Source organism: Papio anubis, chromosome 2 (genome assembly GCF_008728515.1).
Source record: "Papio anubis isolate 15944 chromosome 2, Panubis1.0, whole genome shotgun sequence".
In the NCBI taxonomy this organism is placed as follows: Eukaryota; Metazoa; Chordata; class Mammalia; order Primates; family Cercopithecidae; genus Papio; species Papio anubis.
The window spans coordinates 45,236,094-45,256,141 of record NC_044977.1 but is presented as its reverse complement, the minus strand read 5'-3'; the positions used below and the strand labels follow the sequence as shown (position 1 = coordinate 45,256,141).

At 41.3% G+C, this 20,048-nt stretch overlaps 1 protein-coding gene, 1 long non-coding RNA gene and 1 other non-coding gene across 4 annotated transcripts in view; 1 reads left to right on the top strand and 2 right to left on the bottom strand.

Moving 5' to 3' along the window:
• SNX4 (sorting nexin 4) overlaps nt 1-10,178 on the top strand; it is a 79,034-nt gene extending 68,856 nt beyond the window's left edge. Inside the window, exons 12-14 of one of the 2 annotated variants that reach the window (XM_003894040.4) lie at nt 2,475-2,620; nt 5,043-5,157; nt 9,006-10,178. In XM_003894040.4, the coding sequence (XP_003894089.1) occupies nt 2,475-2,620; nt 5,043-5,157; nt 9,006-9,053 (309 nt within the window). In that variant the 3' untranslated portion in view covers nt 9,054-10,178. The remainder of the gene's footprint in view (nt 1-2,474; nt 2,621-5,042; nt 5,158-9,005) is intronic. The other variant, XM_003894041.4, reaches the window with a different exon arrangement.
• Nucleotides 10,179-10,658: 480 nt separating this feature from the next.
• On the bottom strand, nt 10,659-10,760 carry LOC116274038. Its single transcript, XR_004182518.1, has one exon. It is a non-coding gene; the product is annotated as a small nucleolar RNA U13 (small nucleolar RNA).
• Nucleotides 10,761-18,574: 7,814 nt separating this feature from the next.
• Nucleotides 18,575-19,734, bottom strand: LOC108584497. The gene is made up of 2 exons (XR_001899630.3): nt 19,661-19,734; nt 18,575-18,850 (listed from the first exon to the last, which is right to left on the bottom strand). It is a non-coding gene; the product is annotated as an uncharacterized LOC108584497 (long non-coding RNA).
• Between the last annotated feature and the right edge of the window lie 314 nt (nt 19,735-20,048).

The window sequence follows — 20,048 nt, the reverse complement described above, 5'->3', positions numbered from 1 at the left end:
GGTGGTCTCAAACTCCTGGACTCAAGTGATCCTCCCACCTCAGCCTCCCAAAGTGCTAGGATTACAAAGGTAAGCCACCATGCCTAGTCAGTCATCTGGTTTCTAAGTCCAAGTGAAAAAACATGCAATGACCTTTATCAGGTTTAACTTTGCAAGGTACTTTGTAGAAATTTTAGTTGACTTTGAAAAGCCTTACCCACTTAGAACCAGTGCATCTTGCCTAACAGGGAGCTTTTGATGTATTTTATTCTTTAATGCTTACAGTGAGTACTTGTGAGGAAAATTCTATATCTGGTTGCATTAGTCTTGGATCATTTTTATAATAAGCTTTCTACTCTCCGGTTATTTCCTTGCAATAAATTAGCCGTCATGGTGAGCAACACATTCTGAAAGTAGTAAACCGGCAGCAATGTCTCTCCTTAGTTAATAAGCACTGTAGTTTTGGTTTGTTTTTTTTTTTTTTCCTTAGATGCAGTCTCATTCTGTCACCCAGGCTAGAGTGCAGCTCACTGCAAGCTCCACCTCCTGGGTTCACGCCATTCTCCTGCCTCAGCCTCCCGAGTAGCTGGGACTACAGGTGCCCACCGCCACACCTGACTAATTCTTTTGTGTGTTTTTAGTAGAGACGGGGTTTCACCGTGTTAGCCAGGATGGTCTCAGTCTCCTGACCTCGTGATCCACCCGCCTCGGCCTCCCAAAGTGCCACAGGCGTGAGCCACCGCACCTGGCCAAGCACTGTAGTTTTAAAAGTGCTTTTCACATATATTACCTACTGGTTACATCTATGAAAAGTCATAATATATGTGGGGAAAGACTTGTGACCAGGACACATGTATAAACTAGGCCCTTGGTTTATTTTTAAAATTCAGTGGGAGAAGTTCCCAGGCCATTTTCAGGGAGCTTGGTTCCCTATTCCTGCATGTCAAGGGAAAAGTGTTTTCTTCAGTAAACTCCGGAAAGTGAGGAAATGTTAAAGCAGTGAAGCTTGAGGCTGCCTTCCAATGCTTGGATTTAGGTATCCTGTTTTATTAATAGATGCCCAAGTTTGAGCGTGAGTTGTGCAGATTTTAAATACGCTTCTTTAGTTTGGTTTATTTCCATAGTTGCCTAGTGAATTTATCGACTTCTTTATAACAAAGTAATTTTTAAAAATACGAACATTCATACAGAGTAAGAAATAACTTGTCTAATATTTCACGTGGAAGTTTTCCATTTGATTATGAAATTCAAGCTGGGTACGGTAGCTTACGACGGTAATGCCAACACTTTTAGCGGCAGAGGCATAAAGCCACAATTGCTTGAGCCCAGGAATTTGAAACCAGTGTGGATTAATATAGCTAGACCCTGTCTCTAGCAAAAATGTAAAGATTTGCCAGGTGTGGTGGCATGCACCTGTGGTCCCAGCCACTTGAGAGGCAGAGGTGGGAGCATCACTTGAGCCCAGGAGGTTGAGGCTGCAGTGAGCCATGATTGTGCCACTACATTCCAGCCTGGGCAACAGAGCAAGACCCCATTTCAAAAAAAAAAAAATTCAGTTAGAAGTTTGCCCTTTTTAACTACTCCATATTATTTCAGTGTTAGAAATTCTATTAGGATTCTTGGCTATGACTCTGTAAAAATAAATAAAAAATCATATATATAAGAGTCCCCTGGTTGTGAAGCTTATGGTGGTTTTGTCTGACCTAGGGGAAATATGGCAAGTGTTTTCTCTTTCTTTTGTGTGTGCGTAGTGAAATATACGTAACATAAAATGTACCATCTTGTCCATTTTTGATTGTATAGTTCAGTATTGCAGTCATCCCTCAGTATCTTCAGTGAGATTGGTTGAAGGATCCCTTGGATACCAAAATCCTCAGATGCTTAAGTCCCTTATATAAAATGGTGTGGTATTTGCATATAACCTGTGCATATCCTTTTGTATACTTTAAATCAGTAGTCACCAACCTTTTTGGCACTAGGGACCTGTTTTGTGGAAGATAGTTTTTCTATGGACCAGGGTGGGGGATGCTGGGGATGGTTTCAGGATCATCAGGCATTAGATTTTCACAAGGAACACACAACCTGGATCCCTCACATGCGCAGTTCTCAAACCTATTGAGAATCTAATGCCTCTGCTGCTAATCTGACAGGAGGCAGAGTTCACGTGGTCGCTAGCCTCCTGCTGTGCAGCCTGGTTCCGAACAGGCCATGGACTGGTATCACTCCGTGGCTCTGGGGTTGGGGACCCCCTGCTTTAAATTATCTCTAGATTGTTATTGCCTAATACAGTGTAAACACTGGTGTCTCATGTAAGTGGAATCATACAGTATTTGTCTTTTCGTATGTGTCTTATTTCACTTAGCATAATGTCCTACAGGTTTATCCATGCTGTAGCATATATCAGAATTTGATTCCTTTTAAAGGCTGAATAATGTTCCATTGTATGTGTATGCCGCATATTGTTTATCCATGCATCTGTTTCTATTTCCTTGTAGACTGTGAGAACATTCTCTTTGAAGGGAATGACTACCAAGCTCTTTGGTCAAGAAACTCCAGAGCAGAGAGAAGCCAGAATAAAGGTGCTAGAAGAACAAATAAATGAAGGAGAACAACAGCTGAAGTCTAAAAATCTGGAAGGCAGGTAAAGATACTGCGATGTTTAAGTAAGCTAGGCTTGTAGACTATATGGCAAATTATTTTTATTTGTAACAATTCCCAACTTCATTGGCATCCCTGAATACAGCCTGTTCCTTTAAAATGCATTCGTAAGAAATTTGAGTTATCAGGCTAGGTGTGGTGGCTCACGCCCATAATCCCGACACTTCAGGAGGCTGCGGTGGGAGGATTGCTTGAGCGTAGGAGTTTGAGATCAGCCTGGGCAACATAGGAAGACCCTGTCTCTACAAAAATAAATAAATAAATAAAAATAAAAGAAAGCTGAATTATAAAAAATCATGTTATAGAAACAGTTGTTTCAATGTGGGGGAAAGAGAAATAAAAGAGTTTCAGCTTCATAATATTAGTTTCCTGCACTTTTCCTGATTTCTACCCTTTGTACTTTCCCTCTGCCGTTTCTTCTCCCCCTGCCCCTCCTTCGGTACCCAGCTGAAGGGTTACTTTATTGTGAAGCCTTCTCAGGCCATCATGGCATTTAATTCATGCCATATGGTATGGCAGTTTTGTATTAGATGATTGATTGTTCTGTGTGACTCTGCCTGGCTAAATTTAAGCCCCTCAAAGTCAGTGATTGTATCTTTTTCACATTCATGTCCCAGTGCCTTGCATAGGACTTAGCATGTAATTGTTACATAAAGATTTCTAGAAATTCAGTTCTCAGAGACCCATTATCACTGTTTGACGCATTTTCCTTATTTTTGTTTTCATCTGACAGTCAGAGAATAGACCAAGGCAGACCAAGAGTGTATTATGGGTTTTGAGGTGGTTTTCTTCATTTTTGGAACTACTGGCACCAAATATGGCAAAGTAATAGAATTTAAAAAGACAGGCTGGGCGCAGTGGCTCACGCCTGTAATCCCAGCACTTTGGGAGGCCGAGGTGGGTGGATCACGAGGTCAGGAGATCGAGACCATCCTGGCTAACACGGTGAAACCCCGTCTCTACTAAAAATACAAAAAATTAGCCGGGCACGGTGGCAGATGCCTGTAGTCCCAGCTACTCGGGAGGCTGAGGCAGGAGAACGGCGTGAACCCGGGAGGCGGAGCTTGCAGTGAGCCGAGATTGCGCCACTGCACTCCAGCCTGGGCGACAGAGCAAGACTCTGTCTCAAAAAAAAAAAAAAAAAAAAGACAAATGCCTCTTGGGATTTTTATTTTTTTTATTTTTTGAGACAGAGTCTCACCCTGCCGCCCAGGCTAAGTACAGTGGTGCCTTTGTTGCTCGCTGCCACCTCAAAGTCCAGGGCTCAAGTGATCCTCCCACCTCAGCCTCCCAAATAGCTGGGACTGCTGGCTACCATGCCTGGCTAAAAAATTTTTTAAACTTTGGTTGTCATTTAAAACAGGTACATGCGGCTGGCCGCGGTGGCTCACACCTGTAAACCTAGCACTTTGGGAGGCCTAGGCGGGCGGATTACCTGAGGTCGGGAGTTCAAGACTAGCCTGGCAAACATGGTGAAACCTTGTGTCTACTAAAAATACAAAAAATTAACCAGGTGCAGTGGCATGCACCTGTAATCTACTGTGCAGTGGTGTGTGCCTGTATTCCCAGCTACTCTGCAGACTGAGGCAGGAGAATCACTTGAACCCTGGATGCAGAGGTTGCGGTGAGCCGAGATCACGCCTCTGTACTCCAGCCTGGGCTACAGAGCGAGACGTGGTCTTCAAAAAAAAAAAAAAAAGTGCTAAATGTGATTCATAATCCATCTTGTCAAAAGAGTGTATATTTTCCAGTGACCCCTGGAAGGCACTTACTTCATTGTGACTGACACCTGTTAGGCTTGTGAGCTGGCTCAAGTGTCATCTATGTGTATTTTATAGGAATAATTTGAAGGTAGAATCCTTGTGGCAAAAACGTAGATTATTAGGCCAGGTGCAGTGGTTCACACCTGTAATCCCAACACTGTGGGAGGCTGAGGTGGGCAGATCACCTGAAGTCAGGTGTTTGAGACCAGCCTGGCCAACATGGTGAAACCTTGTCTCTACTAAAAATACAAAAACTAGTTGGGCTTAGTGGCGCGTGCCTGTAATCCCAGCTACTCTGGAGGCTGAGGCAAGAGAATTGCTCAAACACGGAATGCAGAGGCTGCAGTGAGCCAAGATCACGCCACTACACTCCAGCCTGGGCAACAGACTGAGACTCTGTCTCAAAAAAAAAGAAAAAGTAGATGAAAAGATACAAGCATATATGGCTATTTGTTTGCTTTTTCCCTAATTATAATTTTTAGGAAAAGAAAAAGCTATCTTAAGCAATAGCTTTTCCTCCTACATAAGCAATTAAAAACCAACTCCAATGAGAACTGGTTAAATTTATAATATTTATAAATGTATAATACACAGTTTATTTAACTTAAATAAGAATAATAATGGCTACACCTTTTATTTCAGAGAATTTGTGAAAAATGCATGGGCTGATATTGAACGCTTCAAAGAACAAAAGAACCGAGACTTAAAGGAGGCCCTTATAAGCTATGCAGTCATGCAGATCAGTATGTGCAAAAAGGTAGGTTTTGGTTTCAATGAAGATGTATGTATATTCAGAAGTACTTATACATTTCTTTAAATTACCTTACTTGGACCAAAAAAGTTTTCATTTTTATTCTTCTGTAGAATGTTTACCAGTTTCTCTATTTTAATTGTGTAGGATTTCTGTTTTATTTCGTTTTGGTTTTTTGATTTTAAAATTTTAAATATTTAAAAAATAGAGATGGGGGGGTCTCACTATGTTGCCCAGTCTGATCTCGAATTCCCGGTCTCATACAGTCCTCCTACCTTGGCCTCCCAAAGTGCTGAGATTACAGGTGTGAGCTGCCACGTCCAGCCTCTACTTAATTTTGAAAGAAGTGTTACAACCAGTATGCCCATTACTGAGTCTCCACTCATCTAAAATCCAAATTTGTATCCCCCGTTTATAACTTGTATTTGAGAATATATACCAAGATTATTTAGATCATATGGTACTCTTGGACCAGACAGTAAAATACCATTCCAGATACATGCCTTCATTGGAAAATAGCTTGAACATTATTTTGTGAAGATGTGGTTATGATATGCTTCCTCGTAAAGTAAATCGTTCATGTTGCTGATACCATAGTGAAAGATATAAACATTGTAGCTTATTCTAGTTAAAATAAATGTTTGACAGTGATGGAAGTCTTTCTAAAACGTTGGTTTTAGAAAGAACAAAATAGGAAACATTCCTTAACTTCTTTTTTATAACCTAAGATCTGCCAATGTGACTACCAGTACCAGTGCTTTGATTTCTCTCACCTGTTATAATTTATCAAGCACTTTACATGCATTATCTCAGCAAAATACATGGGAAGATGAATTCTCACATTTATGAAGACCTTCTTAAAGGGCAAAATCACACTCATATAAATACATATATAATTCTTAAGCTTCAATTTGTCCCCAAATTTTATTTTTTGGCTAAGGGCCATCACTGAGAGAACAAAGATATTTTGAGGCACAAACACCATACCCACTCACTGGTTAAGTGGGCTCCATTTGGTTTGGACAAATTCATATTTATGCCTCAGTGAATTATAAGTTCCTGTGTACTGTGGATCTTTGGAGTCACTTAAAACAAGTTAAGATCGTGACTGGTGAGTTTGCAGGTGCTAAAGCGTTGAGTGTGTGGTACTTTGTAGCGTCTCTATCTTTTTTTGCCTTCGTTCTGTCACCTCTTCTTGCCTGCAGCTAGGTGCTAGATATTTACGGTCCTTTGTCTTTTTCTTTTTTTTTCTTTTCTTCTTTTTTTTTGAAATGGGGTCTAACTGTGTTACCCAGGCTGATCTTGAACTCCTGGGCTCAAGCAGTCCTCCCGCCCTGGCCTCCCAAATTGCTGAGATTGTAGGCATGAGCCACCACCCCCAGCCGTACAGTCCTTTTTCCAATCTAACTTTTTCACCTCAAGAAATCTGAAAGACCAGATAACAAAGGTTTTTAGTTTTTCTGTTTTTCTTGTAAAAGACTAATTAATAAGCTCCTTGTGATCTCTCATTCACTTCTTTCCAAAGTAAAATGCAAGACCTTTATATAATGTATCAAAGGACTTTCCCCCTCCACTTTGTTTAGGCTGCAGTGGTTGAGGGTACTAGAAATTTAATCTCTGAATATAAAAGATACTACTATAGCTGTATTTGGACATACTGTTGGATATTTTGTAGGTTTATTCACAAATCCTTAGATAACTAGTAAAACAAAAAGTTTAATAAAAGTGTATGTTCACCTTGTTTCCCAAGAGTGGTACTATGCAATTTCGTCGTTTTATTTTCTTGCCTAAGTGATAAAGATTTTTATATGTGATCCTGGCTATTTGGGAGGTTGAAGCAGGAGGACCACTTGATCCCAAGAGTTCAAGACTAGGCTGGTGGGCAACATAGTGAGACCTTCTTTCTTTCTTTTTTTTTTTTTTTTTTTTGGAGACAGAGTCTCGCCCTGTCACACAGGCTGGAGTACAATGGCGTGATCTCGGCTCACTACAACCTCCGCCTCCCGGGTTCAAGCGATTCTCCTGCCTCAGCCTCCCGAGTAGCTGGGATTACAGGTGCGTCCCACTATGCCAGACTAATTTTTTTGTATCTTTAGTAGACAAGATTTCACCACATTGGCCAGGCTGGTCTCGAACTCCTGACCTCGTGATCCACCCGCCTCCGCCTCCCAAAGTGCTGGGATTACAGGGGTGAGCCACTGCACCCGGCCTGAGACCTTCTTTCAAAAAGAAAAGAGAAGAAAAAGAAAATTATTTAAAACCTTAATAAATAGCCCAGTGCGGTGGCTCACGCCTGTAATCCCAGCACTTTGGGAGGCTGAGGTGGGCAGATCACGAGGTCAGGAGATCAAGACCATCCTGGCTAACATGGTGAAACCCCGTCTCTACTAAAAATACAAAAAAAATTAGCCGAGCGTGAGGCGGGTGCCTGTAGTCCCAGCTACTCAAGAGGCTGAGGCAGGAGATGGCGTGAACCCGGGAGGTGGAGTTTGCAGTGAGCTGAGATCGTGCCACTGCACTCCAGCCTGGGCGATAGACCAAGACTCTGTCTCAAAAAATAAATAAATAAATAAATAAATACACTTAATAAATGACACACTTTAATGATTAAGTATTAAAAAGTTCCTTTTTCATAAATTAGCAATTATTGGAGAATGTGTATCTTACTTATTGAAAAAAAAAAACCCTTACCGGGCACAGTGGCACGTGCCTGTAATCCCAGCACTTTGATAGGCCGAGGCAGGAGGATCACAAGGTCAGGAGATTGAGACCATCCTGCCTAACACATGGTGAAACCCCGTCTCTACTAAAAATACAAAAAATTAGCCGGGTGTGGTGGCGGGCGCCTGTAGTCCCAGCTACTCGGGAGGCTGAGGCAGGAGAATGGCATGAACCTGGGAGGCGGAACTTGCAGTGAGCCGAGATGACGCCACTGCACTCCAGCCTGGGTGACAGAGCAAGACTCCGTCTCGAAAAAAGAAAGGAAAAAACCCTTAAGTTTTACTGTTACATCTCTATAAACATGTAGTTTTGCTTATGCATATTAGGCCATCTATAACTTTGTGCTAAGTAACTTCAGGTACTAAGAGGGATTCAGTAATTTAGTACATAGATTTTATCAAAACTTTAGTTATTAGAGTAATAATTTAATAACTCAATTTATATTTGTTAGACTAATAAAGTTTTTTGTTTCAAATATTACATTGAAAAAACCAGGCCAAGCACTGTGGCTTACACCTGCGATGCCAGCACTTTGGGAGGCAGAGGCAGGCAGATTGCTTGAGCCCAGAACTTCCAGACCAGCCTGGGTAACATAGTGAGATTCCATTTCTACAACAACAACAATAAAAAAATACAAAAAATAAGCCAGGTGTGGTGGCGTGCACCTGTGGTCCCAACTACTTGGCAGGCTGAGGTGGGAGGATGCCTTGAGCCCTGGAGGTCGAGGCTGCAATGAGCCATGGTTATACACCAGCCTGGGTAACAGAGTGAGACCCTATCTCCAAAAAAAAAAAAAGAAAAAGGAAAAAAAACCAAAAGAAACGACTGAAAACTTGTGTGATTTACAAATAGAAATTACTTGAGTATGTGATACGAAATGAATTAACTCAGTTTTCCAACAAGTTGTAGGAGTTCTTTCTCCATTTTGAAGATAAGCTCATATTAGAGATTCTCTTTCTCTTTTCAGAAGCATTAGACATGTGCTTACATTAGCCACTTCCCAAAATAGTGTCATATTTGCTCGACTTCTTAATTACTCCAAAAAGCAAAATTTAGTGTACCACTAAGCCAAGTACTTGGGTTTTCAGATTCCTTCCAAACTCAACTTTTAAAGTTTTTTTTTTTATTTTTAGGGAATTCAAGTTTGGACCAATGCTAAGGAATGCTTTAGCAAGATGTAATCCTGTGAATTGAATTTCTCTTCAATCAAAGTGCCCCAAAACAGAAGCACAAGTAAATAAAAGAAATTTAAGTCGCTACCTAGTATACATAAACATATATGATAAGTTGAATGAATTCAGCTTTCTTTAACTTAATTGTAGTCATGTTAATGTAGCACAAAAAAGATGTATTTTAATGAAGATAAAATATTATAATTTGAGGTTTTGGGGACTGGTGCTGATTCCAAAAAGTTAATTTAATAATATATACCAACAGATTGTCAGGCTTCGGAACCAATGACTGAATGTCAAGATGTTTGTTAATTTCTAGATGTTTGTTTCAAGGCCAACTGTTTCAGATCTATTAATGTAGGGGATTTTTCCCTAAGATTGAATTCCTGTATTTACTTGGTAAGGTCCACTAATCTGTTATAGGGAAGTATTTTCTCTTGCCTTATAGTTGAGCTATTTGGTTTGACAAAGCTCAGCAGAAACTTGATGTGAAAAATCTAAGATTTTCTCCTACATTCATTGATGCCCCTCGTAACATTTGCATACACTAGAAAATGCCTTCAATTTGTGTTTTACCAGAATTTTGATACTGATCAGAAATTTTATACTGCCAACAAAGAAGACTCAACTTCTCAGATCTATAGTGGAATACATTGTCACCCTTTAGCTATTGCTATATAGAAAGTTTTAACTGAATATGTTACATATAAGAATTAAATTCTTCTCAAATAATTCTTAACCTCAGTAATGAGCCTAAATTTACTCTGCTTGGCTCTCTACACATGGCATTTCAGGGTACAAGATGTAGCATTTCAATGTGTAAGATATATGTACTAAACATATGTGTTGCTATCTTCATCATTAACATTCTTTTCTATTGCTTGGCTGTAATTTTTGTAAAGATAAATTATATTGTTTTTTTATATGTGTGTTTGTGGTATATGTTCAGAAGACAAGCATCTTCATTTTGCTAGCTTTGCAAAATCTTAAAATGTGTACTCGTTATTTCTAATGACATAAAAAAAAATCCCCAGTCCTATTTAGCATTTGACTTTTTTATATGTTTTAAATGTTGCTGGATTTTTGTGCTGTTTGCCAAACTTATACAATAAATAAATGAAATATTGTGCTGATTTTCAGATGATTTTTGTTAATTTAACAAGGGGATCCATACATGTTAATATCTGATGCTCTGTAAGAAAATGGTATCTGTCATATTACGTTTTAAAGTGATTAATGCCACATGTTCGCACTTATCAGTGAGAGCTAAACACTGAGTACACATGAACGCAAAGATGGGAACAGTAGACACCAGGGCTTACTTTAGGGGGCAGGGTGGGAGGAAGGCGAGGGTCGAAAAACTAGCTGTGGGGTACTATGCTCGCTCCCTGAGTGATAAAATCATTTGTACACGAATCCCGAGCAACACATAATTTACCCATGTAGCAAACCTACACAGGTATCCCCTGAACCTAAAACAAAAGTTGAGGAAAGAAAAAAAATAAAGTCATTAATGGTATAAATTTGTCATCTACCAAAATACTGGTTTTTAAAAATATAAGATGCTGAAATGAGACATGATTTTTAAAATTCTACTTTTTTTTTTTTTTTAAATGTCAGATGGGTAATGGTTGAAGTTGTAACAAGGTTTGAGGGAGGCACATCTCACATGTGGGTGTGAACACCTAATCATCATGCTTATGAACACAAAAGGATCATGAGTTTGTTTTTTTGTTTTTATTTGTTTGTTTTACTTAAAAAAAGAAATACAGACAGGGTCTCACTATGTTGTCCAGGCTGGTCTGAACTCCTGAGCTCAAGGAATCCTCCCGCTTCAGCCTCTCAAAAGTGCTGAGATTACAGGCGTGAGCCACCCTTACCTGGCCTGTTTTTGTTTTGAGACAGGGTCTCACTCTGTCTCCCAGGCTGGAGTATGGTGGCACAATTATGGCTCACTCCAGCCTCAACCTCTGGGGGCTCAAGTGATCCTCCCACCTTAGCCTCCCAAGTAGTTGGGACTACATATGTACACCACCATGCCTGGCTAATTTTTTTATTTTAGTCTTGTAAAGATGAAGTCTCACCGTGTTGCTCAGGCTGGTCTCAAACTCCTGGGCTCAAACGATCCTACCCCCTTGGCTCCCAAAGTGCTGAGATTACAGGCAGGAGCCACTGTACCCGGCCATGGCAGGGTTTTCTAAAAGATAAAATTGGTAGAAGCAAGTCATCTGTGTGGATACACATTTTATTCCACTGAATTGTATCATCTCTTGACAGATAAAATACCTTTCCCCTTGGCATTTAAAGATCAAAAGCCTTTTCCCAAACTAGCTTTGGACTCAATGTAAAATGTTAAACTTTTTTCTACTAGCAGAGTTAATTTGAGAAGGCCATTATTAACTATGTTTCAAAAGTGATTTAAGTTCCGTAGCTCATGCCTGTAATCCCAGCACTTTGAAAGGCTGAGGTGGTTCGACTGCTTGAGACCAGTTCAAGACCAGCCTGGGCAACATGGCAAAAACCCATCTCTACAAAAAATACAAAAATCAGCCGAGTGTGATGGTGCACACCTATGTAATAATCCCTATCCAGCTACTCAGAAGGCTTAGGTGGGGGGATCACTTGAACCTGGGAGCTTGAGGGTACAGTGAGTCATAATCACACCACTGCACTCCAGCCCAGGCAACATAGCAAGATCCTATCTCAAACTAGCCCAGGCGACATAGTGAGATCCTGTCTCAAAAAAAAAATAAAAAGATTTAAGAAAACGCTAGACTGGGTGCAGTGGCTCATGCCTGTAGCCCCAGCACTTTGGGAGGCTGAGGCAACTTAAGGCCAACTTAAGGAGTTCAAGAACAGCCTGGGCAACATAGCTAGACTCTGTTGCTACAATTAAAATAAGAACAAAAATTATGTTATTTTCTCTAAAATATACAAACATACATTTGGTTATGTGTATATTTAGGAATATCTTGATGGGGTTCCTTTTGAAAATTGTTTCGCTGGGCATGGTGGCTCACACCTGTAATCCCAGCACTTTGGGAGGCTAAGGCGGGTGGATCAACTGAGGTCAGAAGTTCGAGAGCAGCCTGGCCAACATGGTGAAAATACATGAATTACAAATACAAATACTCTCCTAAAAATATAAAAATTAGCTGGGCGTGGTGCCGGGCGCCTGTAATCCCAGTTACTCGGGAGGCTGAGGCAGGGGAATCGCTTGAACCCGGGAGGCAGAGGTTGCAGTGAGCCAAGATTGTGCCACTACATTCCAGCCTGGGCAACAGAGTGAGAAAAAGGAAAAAGAAAATTGCTCCATTTTATAGCACAATCATTCCTTTAAAAAAAAAAAGAATTTTATGATGGAATTTTTTTTGTACTATCCAGACTAAGTATAAAGAAAATAACCTTTGTTATAACCCTTTTCAGTATTTAAAAATCAGAAATTAAAATGAATTATTAAAAAGATGGGAAAATAGTTCATCAAAGAGAAATATTAAAAGGTAATATAAGCAATACCTAAAGAAAAGTGACTTATCAAGTTAATGTAATTAGTAACAAAGGAAGATTGCATCTTGACAGTGTATTAGTGATGTGGTTGGTATGGTATAAAGCATTAAATTAACTGGAGTAATAGTTAACCTTCACTTATATCCAAAAACTTGAGTATAGATGAGTGAGTCACTGGTAATTACAACATAGCATTCAAAAAGGAACTGAGGGTTCCTAAAATTCAAGTATCTTTAGAATAAATACAGCTTAGAATAGAATGAAAAAGAACAGGAATATTAGGATTTTTCTATCCTTGCAATCATTCTCTAGATTTTTATGTATACTCCCTTCCACCCACCATCGGTAGTATTTTCTGATTCTCCTAGAAAGTTTTCTCTAAATTCTTGCCAATGTAGCCTTAAAAAAATAAATAAATAAAGTTTTCTCTAAAAAGAGAATTAGAAATATATTTCAAGATTGTGTAACCCAGAGAAATAAAATAATAAAAGGCTAAATTAGTAGGTTGTAATTGCTTCCTAAATGATATATTAATAGCTTTAAATATCTATATATTTGAAAGAAAGTAGCTAGAGGAAAAACAAGTAAGAAGAAAGGAAATACCAAAGATAGAAGCAAAATTAGACATTGAAAACAGGTGAACAAAAACATTTAACAAAGCCACAGTTGATTCTTTGAGGAGATTAATAAACCCCTAGCAAAACTGTAAGAAAAAAAGATAAAATACAAATCATCCCTATCAGTAACAAAATAGGAGATATTATCATAGGTCTTACAGACATTAAAAGGATAATAAGGGCCAGGTGCTGTGGTTCATGCCTGTAATCCCAGCACTTTGGGAGGCTTAGGCAGGCGGATCACCTGAGATTGGGAGTTCAAGACCAGCCTGATCAACATGGAGAAACCCCGTCTCTACTGAAAATACAAAAATTAGCTGTATGTGGTGGCACATGCCTATAATCCTAGCTACTCGGGAGGCTGAGGCAGGAGAATCGCTTGCACCTGGGAGGCGGAGGTTGTGGTGAGCTGAGATCGTGCCATTGCACTCCAGCCTGGGCAACAAGAGCAAAACTCGGTCTCAAAAAAACAAAAACAAAACAAAAAAGGACAATAAGGAAATATTATGAACAACTTTAAACCAATAGATGAAATCAACACATTCCTTGAGAAATAGAACTTACTAAAATGTACACAAGATGAAACAGAAAACCTGAGTAGCCCTATATCAAAGAAATGTGTTATTAAAAGAAAAAAAAATCTTTCTACAGGCCCAGCTACTTGAGAGGCTAAGACAGGAGGATCACTTGAGCCCAGGAGTTTGAGTTCAGCCTGGGTAACAACGTGAGACCCCATCTCAAAAAAAGAAAAAAAAAAAAATCTCCAAAGAAAACTTTGGGTCCAGATTGCTTTGTTCGTGAGTTCTATCAAACATTTAAGAAAGAAGAAGCTCCATTTCTATGCAAACTTTCAGAAAATAAAAGAAAAAGGGAACACTTGCCTCCCACCTCTTTTTATGAGGACAGTATTGCTACAATACCAAAACTGGCCAAAGACATTTCAAGAAAAGAAAGTGACTACCTAAATACATCATGAACATAGATGCAAAATCACTGAACTATTAGCTACTTAATCCAGCAATATGCATTATGACCAAATAGAGTTTATCTCAGAATGCAAAGTGGTTTTTACATTTAAAGTCAATTGCTATAATCGCTTTATTACTCGAAGAAAAATTTTCAAGTTAATATATGGAGATGGAAAAACAAAAATTCAAATGGTGCTAAAGGCCTGGAAGTGAAAAGTTGTGTCTTTCTGCTCATTCCCTGCCCCTCAGCCTCCTGTTTTCTCCCCAGAGGAAACCACTGTTATCAGTTTCCTGTGCATCCTTCCAGAAATTACCTATCATATACATACATGTACACCTTCCCCAACAGCACACACAAATGGGGGAATACAGTACACACTTCACATATCTTGAAGATCAGCCCATGTCAGTACAGATACCCCAGTCTCTTTTTGGCAGACCATAATTCATTTCATTTGCCTTGTAGTAATGGAAATGACAGTGATTTCCAGTTTGGGGCTATCGCAGATGATGGCCAGGTATGGTGGCTTGTGCCTATAATTCCAGCACTTTGGGAGGCTAAGGCAGGAGGATTGCTTGAGCCCAGGAGTTTGTGAGCAGTCTGGGCAACAGAGTAAGACACTATCTCTCTAAAAAATTTTAAACAATTAGCCAGGCTGGGTGGTACACTCCTGTAGTCTCAGCTATTTGGGAGATTACTTACCCTAAAATAAGATATGAAACTTTATTTTAAAGAATTCCCATCAACTGTAACCTACAGATATGCTGTCATTCGAGCACTGAGATACTCACTGCATCATCATTTGGGTGTTTCGGGTTGGTTGGTTGGTTGTTTTTTGAGACAGGGCCTCCCTCTGTCACCAGGCTGGAGTACAGCAGTGTAATTTTGGCTCACCGCAGCCTCTGCCTCCCGGGCTCAGGCAATCCTCCCACCTCAGCCTCCCTAGGAGCTGGGACTACAGGCACGTGCCACCAAACCCAGATAATTTTTTTTATTTTTAGTAGATACAGGGTCTTGCCACATTGCCCAGGCTGGTCTTGAACTCCTGGGCTCAAGCTATCCTCCTGCCTCAGCCTCCCAAAGTGCTGGGACTACAGGTGTGAGCCACTGCACACAGCTCCTTTGCGAAGTCGAATTCCTAGTCACGGCTCAGCAGCGGCACAGGGATGCCCACCTCTGTTTCTTTCCACCTTGCAACAGCCCCAGAAAAGCAACAAAAGGGACAATATCCTCCAATTAAGAATTCCCCGAAGCTGGCTGAGGCAGAGGACCCCTTGAGCCCAGGAGTTTGAGACCAACCAGGGCAACATAGGGAGACCCTGTCCCCCATCTCAAAATAAACTAAGTTGACTTTTGAAATAGACCCAATTCTTTAAATAAGATCCCAGAATCTTCAGCTAGAAATAAGCTTAGAGATGATTTCCCGTTATTTTAAAAGGAAGAAACTGAGGACCAGAGAGGGGAAGTGACTTGCTCCTGGCCACACAGCCAGTCCGTTCAGGTTTCTGATTTCCAGACAGGACTCCTTTACAGCTTCTCTCTCCACAGCTGCTGAGCTAATGGGTCTGTGTGGCTTGCCCAAGTCTCCCTGGCTCTCACATCTCCCTGTCTGCTCAGTAGTCAGGAAGGAGGTTCGAAAAGAGGGTAAAATGAGACCCCATACCAGGTGAGAGGATACACTGAGAGTGGTTCTTGGGGAGGACACAGGAAGGCACTTAGCTAAAATGATGGTTTGGGCTAAACACTGCGTTTCACTTACTCAGGGACTTTGGACAGGTAGTGTTGCAAACCCCTCTAGAGTTCTTTCCTAGACCTGAGCTCACGTGTGTGACACCTTGCCATGGTGAGCAGGAAGCCAGTGATAGCTGTGTTAACAGATGGCCTGAGCCCCAGAGAAACTATGTAAGCGTGGGCGGGGCCAGGGCTGGGAATCCCTGTTGCTTGAGCCAGTCCGCAGGGAGGCCCTCCAGGCTTTTTAGGAATAGCGGAGGATGGGGAAGGGGCTTCCTTAGGAGGTGGTGGGGCCTCAGGAGTCCTGAGTCCTGCCCACCTGCAGGGAGCTCCCCAAGCCTGCCTGACACTGGAGCTCTGAGCAGCTCCTTTTCGGGCCCAGCTCATGTTCCTTCCTGGGGGACATGCCCCGGCGGGGTGGTCACTGAAGACCTCCATGTCCTGTTAGAGATGGAAACTGACCGATAGCTTTTAGTGGGGCCCCTGCAGATGCATGTCAGGGCCCCCGCCTGGAAGCAAGAGGTGAATTCTGGGAAGGGATCTGCAGTTCCCTAAACTCACTTCTGTTTGCCTAGGGGTCCTCAGGCTGCTGTCCGCCCTGCCTGAGATCGCTCAGCCTCCAGCCCCACCTCCTTTACCCGGATAACTTTTCTTCACAAACTCAGCCCAGTCATAACCCTCTCTGGGAGATCTTCCCTGAGCCTCTGATCAAAGAGCCTCGGACTCCCAGAACTCCCTGTACTTCCCTTTAGAATTTAGCCCCATATACTGAAATAGTTGGTTTGTGTTTGTGTGTGTGTGTGTTTTTGTGTGTGTGTGTGTGTGTGTAGTTAAGTTTTGTAAATCTCCTATATGTGTTTTTGTTGTTTTAGAGACAGGGTCTTGCTCAGTCGCCCAGTCTGGAGTGCAGTGGTGTGATCTTGGCTCTCTGTAGCCTCGACCTCCCAGGCTCAAGTGATCCTCCCACCTTAGCCCAGCCTCCTTCGTAGCTAGGACTACAGGCTCACACCACCACACCTGGTTCATATTTTAATTTTTTGTAGAGATGGAGGTCTCCCTATGTTACTCAGGCTGGTATGGAACTCCTGGGCTCAGTCTGCCCGCCTCAGCCTCACAAAGTGCTGGGATTACAGGTCTGAGCCACTGTGCCCAGACATCCCAGATGTGTTTGAAAAGAACATGTATTCTCCAGCTGTAGGGTGCAGTGTACTATGCAGGGCCCTCATATTAAACTTCTAAATTCTGTTGTTCAAATCTTTTTTAAATTTTATTTTTTGAGACTGAGTCTCACTCTGTCGCCCAGGCTGGAGTACAGTAGCGCAATCTCAGCTAACTGCAACCTCCGCCTCCAGGGTTCAAGCGATTCTCTTGCCTCATCCTCCTGAGTAGCTGGGATTACAGGTGCCCACTATCATCTCCAGCTAATTTTTGTGTTTTTAGTAGAGATGGGGTTTCTCCATGTTGGCCAGGCTGGTCTCGAACTCTTGACCTCAGGTGATCCACCCATCTCAGCCTCCCAAAGTGCTGGGATTACAGGCATGAGCCACCATGCCCACCCTCTTTTTTTCTTACTGATTTTTTGTCATCGTTGTTGTTGGAGGTACTTAGGATTTTATTTTTATTTCTCACATCTCTTCCATCTGGCTGTTTATTGGTATCCTTTAAATTTTCCTTTGTAATAAATCAGGAATAATAAGTAAGTATTCCCTGGGTTTGTGAGTCATTCTAACAAATTATTGCAATTGCCTGATAAGTGCACAGACAAAATCAATTCACTGAGACTGAGGTAGTGCAGTAAACGGAGTTATTACTCAAATCAGTCTCCTGACTTTTTTTGTTGTTGTTATTGTTGACTTGATCTATAAATTACTGGGAGAGGTGTATTAAAGTCTCCTAAAGTTGGACCTGTCAATTTCTCCTTTTAGTGTTGTCAATTTTTACATTATAAATTTTGAAGCTATCTTATTAGATGCATATAGGCTTTTGTTATATCTTATCTAATTGTGCCTTTTATCAATGTTTCCTCTATTTCTAATGAGAGCCCAATTCTCACCACCCCCCTGAACTTATTTCATGTACATTTTCCTTTGAAAAATTTAAAGGACTGCTTGGATAAACCACAATTTAACTTTTTGTCTATTATTGGACATTTATTTTTCCTAATTTTTTATTTTTATAAACCACACTGAAGTGAGCATCTTTGTATGCAATTGTTTCTGATGATTTCCTCCTCTGGGTAGATTTCTTGTAGTGGAATTACAAGGTTAGGGTGTATGAACATTTTAAAGACTTTTCTTTTTTTTTTGAGACAGAGTCTCACTCTGTCTCCCAGGCTGGAGTGCAGTGGCCAGATCTCAGCTCACTGCAAGCTCCGCCTCCCGGGTTCACGCCATTCTCCTGCCTCAGCCTCCTGAGTAGCTGGGACTACAGGCGCCCGCCACCTCGCCCGGCTAGTTTTTTGTATTTTTTAGTAGAGACGGGATTTCACCGTGTTAGCCAGGATGGTCTCGATCTCCTGACCTCGTGATCCACCCGTCTCGGCCTCCCAAAGTGCTGGGATTACAGGCTTGAGCCACCGCACCCGGCAAGACTTTTCATATATGTTGTTCCTTCATGGCTGTTGATGAAATTAGAATTTTTGGTGTCTGTGTCACCCAATTGGCTCCTGTTGAGCTATCTGTTCCCAAAATCCCTCAGTGTTTTTGACGTGGCTTTTTTTTTTTTTTTTTTTTTTTTTTTTTTTGTCCCTCACCCAATATGTGTGCACTTGGCAGACATTATGTGTCATTTGGAACTTGCATTATTCCTCTTAAAATTTCATCCGTTAGATTGGGCCCGTCCCTCCAAACTGTCAGTCTCTCCCAGCCTCTGATCAGCAAGAGTGTCAGCCATGATGCAGGGGCCGTGTCTTCTGTAGCTTTGCTCCAGTCAGTTATGGAAATGGTGAGAACAGAACTCCATGGCAAAGCACTGGAAACAAGCCTATGGGGATATCAAGTTCTTTTTCAATGAGGTTAATAGTTAATAGTTTATTAAACATTTACCGTGCATTAGGCACTATATATATGTTAACTCATTTGATTGTTACGACAAACCCCAAAAGTAGACATTATGGTCTCTATTTTAAGATATGGGAATTGAAATTCAGGGACAGAGGAAGTCTGTCCAACTGGTCACCCTGCTCCTGGGTGAGCAGATCAGGATTCCAACCTCTCAGACTTGGGTTCTGGCTCGGAACCCAAATGGCCAACCCTGCTCTACAGGAATCTACCACCAGGTGGCGGTAGAGCCAACGGGCCCAGGAACAACCTGTCAGATCTGAAATTAGCCAATAAACTGCCTTTTTTTTTCCTACAAAAAGTAGCACTGACTTTTATTGACAGTAACTAAAACTAGATTATTCAATAAAATAAATATTAACCTAACAGGCACATTCCTCTGGGTAAAACGATAATAAAGTAAGCAGACCTTTGAACTTGGACCTTTCAAGCCTAGATTTCATCAATGTAATTCCTCAGGGGAAAATCTCTTTTTCTAAGTCACTCACACTTGGGCAATTCTCCCTGATTTTCTGCCCATTTTTTGCTGCCTCTGCCCTCTGCACTAGCACACTCCTAGCAGTAATCAAAGCTATAGGAGGACCTTCAACTGGGAAAGCGTATCAGAATTTGAGGCAAGGAATTTAGAGAGTGGGATGTTGGTGGACAGTGATTGGCCCCCAGGAGATTCGAATACACCCTTCTAGGGGGCATAGGGAGGCATTCCTGGTTCTGGAGAGAATCTCAGACTCACCGTCTACCCAGGCACCCTTCAATCTCTCCAGCTTGGAAGGAAGGACGGGCCTCTTACTTTTCTTCAATCTCCCAATCACATTTTGAGATTTTTCTGCCCCACTTTAGAAAAAAAAAAAAAAAAAAGGTTTTATTTTTTAAACTCTTCCCCTTTCCTTTTTTTAGTGTTCCTGTACAAACACTGGTGCTTCGCTTATCCATTTTCCCCTCTTGCTGGGCAGCATCTTTTTTAAACCATTTGAACATACTTCAAATTGTTTCACCATGTTGTAGGTATTGTATTTCAGTAGAATTGGAATATGAAAAGGCCTTTTTTTTTCCTCTCTTTTTTTGAGACAGGGTCTCACTCTGTCACCCAGGCTAGGGTGTGGTGGCAGGATCATAGCTCA